The 3,719-nt window shown below is 35.8% G+C and overlaps 1 protein-coding gene across 1 annotated transcript; it reads left to right on the top strand.

The window, feature by feature from the left end:
* The first annotated feature begins 1,934 nt into the window (after window positions 1–1,934).
* Window positions 1,935–3,112, top strand: LOC114280408 (uncharacterized). Its single transcript, XM_082881165.1, is given in 4 exon segments — window positions 1,935–2,471; window positions 2,586–2,695; window positions 2,778–2,875; window positions 3,001–3,112. Coding segments are annotated over 4 exon segments (456 nt in total). The 5' UTR covers window positions 1,935–2,335.
* Window positions 3,113–3,719: the final 607 nt, after the last annotated feature.

The raw sequence follows: 3,719 nt of genomic DNA, 5'->3' as shown, positions 1-3,719 counted from the left end.
TAAACGTCGCCTTTTGTGCTAATCAAAACGGCACCGTTTAGTTGATAGAAAACGCCTCCAAATGTGTTATAATCTCTCACACCCTCTCCCTCCCTCTTGAGACTCTCATTCTTTACTCTTCAGTCTCAGAAAGAAGATGCCTCAAATCTCTCGCTTCAGCTTAGTGATCCCTTAAATCTCAGAGTGATTTCAGAATAGGAATCGATTGGAATCAGCTCGGTGATTTAATTTGTTTACCTATTCCATTTACATAGAAATCACTGAGAGGTAAACCTATTTACATCAAGCTTCAGAATCGATTTCATTTACTGAGAGGTAAACCTATCTGCATCAAGTCGATCTGCATCAAGCTCAGTGATTTTGATTTTGATTTCGATTTCATTTTTTTTTCTCTTTAGCTCATTTTCACTCTTCTCTGTCACCAGACTCATCTCTTTCTCTCTCTCACTCTCTCCTCTGTCGATCTCATCCACACTCACCGCCACTGCTGTCTTCTCATTATCGCCTCAGATCGACAGCTACAGTGGTGGAAGAGGATAGCGGTGGTGGTGCTCGTTGAAGAAAGACAAGAGACGAGATTTGAAGGATTTCGAACTAATTAAAGCCAGATCTGAAGGTTTCAAAGAACACCTGATCCAAATATGGGGGTTTCGAATCAGATATGTTGGTAAGCTCCTTCGAATCCTTCTGTTGTCAGTAAAAACCTCTTTTCATCAACTTCTGTATATGTTTGTGTATGTGTGTGTGAGAAAGTGTTGAAGAAGAGGCTGTAGTGTTCTTGATTTTCCCCCTTTGTTTCTTGAATTCTATAAATCTCACCAACAACAATGGTCAAGTTTTATGTTTCTGTTCTCTCTCTCTATATATATATATATATTTATATATATTTATATATATCCACATATCCACGATTTGTATATTTATATATTTGTTGTTGTTTCAACTGCTGAACAAAAAAATGCTTGAAGAGAGAAAGAACAAGAGAGAGAGAGAGAGAGAGAGTTGTGTTTTTGTTTTTGTTTTTGCTTTTGTTTTTCTTGCCTTCTGTTTCTTTTAAGAGGTTAAATGTGGTGTTTATTTCTATTTCTCTATCTCTATCTCTCTCTCTCTTTCTCTCAATACCTTTCATGTTTTTAGTACAAAGTCCAGTTTAATTTTGTTTAGATTAGAGAAAGAGAAGAAGAAGAAGAAGAAGAAGAAGAAGAAGAACTAACAAGGTAAAAGTTTGATGTCCCTTTCTTTGAATAATAGGTTGGAACTGTTTATTTGAATAGTTTTACCATCAATAAGTTGCATTGACTGAGAGGTGAAACACGAGAGAGAGAGAGAGAGAGTTTATTTTCTTTCCCTGTATTTCACTATTTCTTTGCCATAATTAGCTTATCGATTTCTCTTTTGATTTTGAATTTCTTATTATTCCTGGAATTAGCACATAGATTCCTCTTAGAAAAAATTATGATTTTTGGGTTATTTTTGAACCTCCAATTCCGATATATTTGATATAATCGAGAACGTAATCATTGTTGTTGCTTTGGATTGTCCACAGGAGTTCAGATTGCGGAGAGATCGAATTGCAGTGACCTTGTTTTCATGTAAATTGATTCGGTGTCTCGGGTGTGAATGCGTGGAGTTGAAAGTTCCTGTAGAGGATGAGGACCAAGGTTTGAAAAATGGATGTGAATTTGAGACTGGTGGTGGTAAAGAGAGCAAGGTGAATAGCAATAGAGATGATCAGTTTGAAATGAATATCAACCAAGTGAGCAATTACAGCTATGGAGAAGCTGAGGCATTGGCTGATGATATTGAAGGTAATGCAGTCATTTTGTTTTAAGAGAAAGTTTACCTTACGTTTGTATTTTTTACTTTGTTTAATTCAATTCATTTTGCTTAGTAGATTTTCCCAAGGAGGAAGCTGTCCGCACTATTATTGAATTTGTGAAGGCACCTGACATGTTTCAGGTATTTCAGTCTTTAACTGAAATTTGAATATGGGTTTAGAGGAAATTGAATTCTGAATTGAATTTTGAATATGGGATCTAGAGGTGAAAATGAGGAATTAGACTAGCTTTGATTGAAGTGGGGAGTCAAGCAGCGTTGTGGTGAATCATTTGGATTTTCTTTGGATAAAAGATGTGTGATGCATGCTTTAGTCATGCTGAGTGATTGTCCATGTGCATTGTGTTTATTGTTCATTGCTTTACTATGGTTCTAGACTTGTAGAGTGTATGCACAGGTGTTGCACATTTTGACCCTACTTTAGCCTAGATCATACTCTAGTTTTTGGTTCTCAAAGTGTATTCTTTGTGGTGTTTCATGGCAGTGTGATTTGCAAGATATGCCTGTTGTGGCACAATTGGAGAAAGATGCTAAATATGCTTTGGTATATCAGCTTCTGAAGATCTTTCTAACACAGCGGCTGGATGCATACTTAGATTTTTATGCAGCAAATTCTACTTTGCTGAAAAGCTATGGTAATTATTCATCTTGCCACATTTAAATTTCTGGTAGGTAGCTGAGCTGAGCTGAGCTTAACATTCTGGCTTATATCTAATTGTTTCTTGAATTTGTTCCTTTGAATGGTGTAGGTCTTGTCCATGAAGACTGTTTAGTAAAGATGAGGTTGATGTCATTGGTAGATCTTGCCTCTGCTGAATCTGGTCAAATTTCTTATCCACTAATCAAGGACACTCTCCAGGTAAAATTATTTCCTATCCCTGCATCTATAGGCTTGAATATTTACACTTTGGTCAACACATAGATGCAAGTTTCTTTTGCAGGTCAATGATGACGAGGTAGAAATGTGGGTAGTTAAGGCAATCACAGAAAAGTTAATTGATTGTAAGATAGATTAGATGAACCCAATTGTAATTGTAAGGTGCACTCTCTCTCTCTCGTTTGCTCACTCTCGTTTGCTCACTCTCTGTGCTTCTGCATGGGAGAGTGGATCTGATTTGTGAACTTCAGCATTAACTGGTGAATATAATGCTATTTTGTGTTTAGCCACTGCACTGAGCGCATCTTTGGGAAGCATCAATGGCAAACCCTCCGAGAAAAGCTAGCAACATGGAGGGTAATTGTTAGTAATGGGCGCCCATGTGGCATGACCATTTAAATTTAACATTTGATCCTTATCCAAATAGGTTTTGATTTTGAAATCAAACCTATTTAGGATAACCACTCTTGAAACAGACGTTATCAGTTTGAACTGATATAGATAGATATAATATATATTAGATATTATCTGTATCTTAACTGATATGGATAGATATTAAAATATATTAAATATCTGATATGGTTATGGGTAATCTGAGAAAAAAAAAAAAACAACGTAGTCTGTTTTTCTACCCACATTCTGACTCTCTCCCAAAAACACAACGATCAAGTCTTTGACACTGTGGTTAGTGTGGGTGATATTCAATCTGTGATATCACTCCACTGCTGGGTTGGTTCATCAAGAAGTTTCCTGGAAGCACGTGATTTATCCAAGAAGGTTCTATCATCAAGAAGGTATAATCTGATCATTTTAATCCGCTGCATATTCTGTATATTTTTTTGAGTTTACATTGGTATCAGAGCCTGTTAATGGATATTTTCGTGTTTTCCTCATGTGTATACTTTTATATGAATATGTATATATTATACACATGAATATTTGTAGAAAAAATTTTTTTTCTGATTAGGAGCATAAAAATATTTTTTTTTATGTTCATTAATGCCTT

This window comes from Camellia sinensis, chromosome 7, assembly GCF_055761805.1.
Source record: "Camellia sinensis isolate YWXY chromosome 7, ASM5576180v1, whole genome shotgun sequence".
In the NCBI taxonomy this organism is placed as follows: Eukaryota; Viridiplantae; Streptophyta; class Magnoliopsida; order Ericales; family Theaceae; genus Camellia; species Camellia sinensis.
Note: the sequence above shows the minus strand (reverse complement) of the source record. Positions and strands in the feature narration are given on the sequence as shown.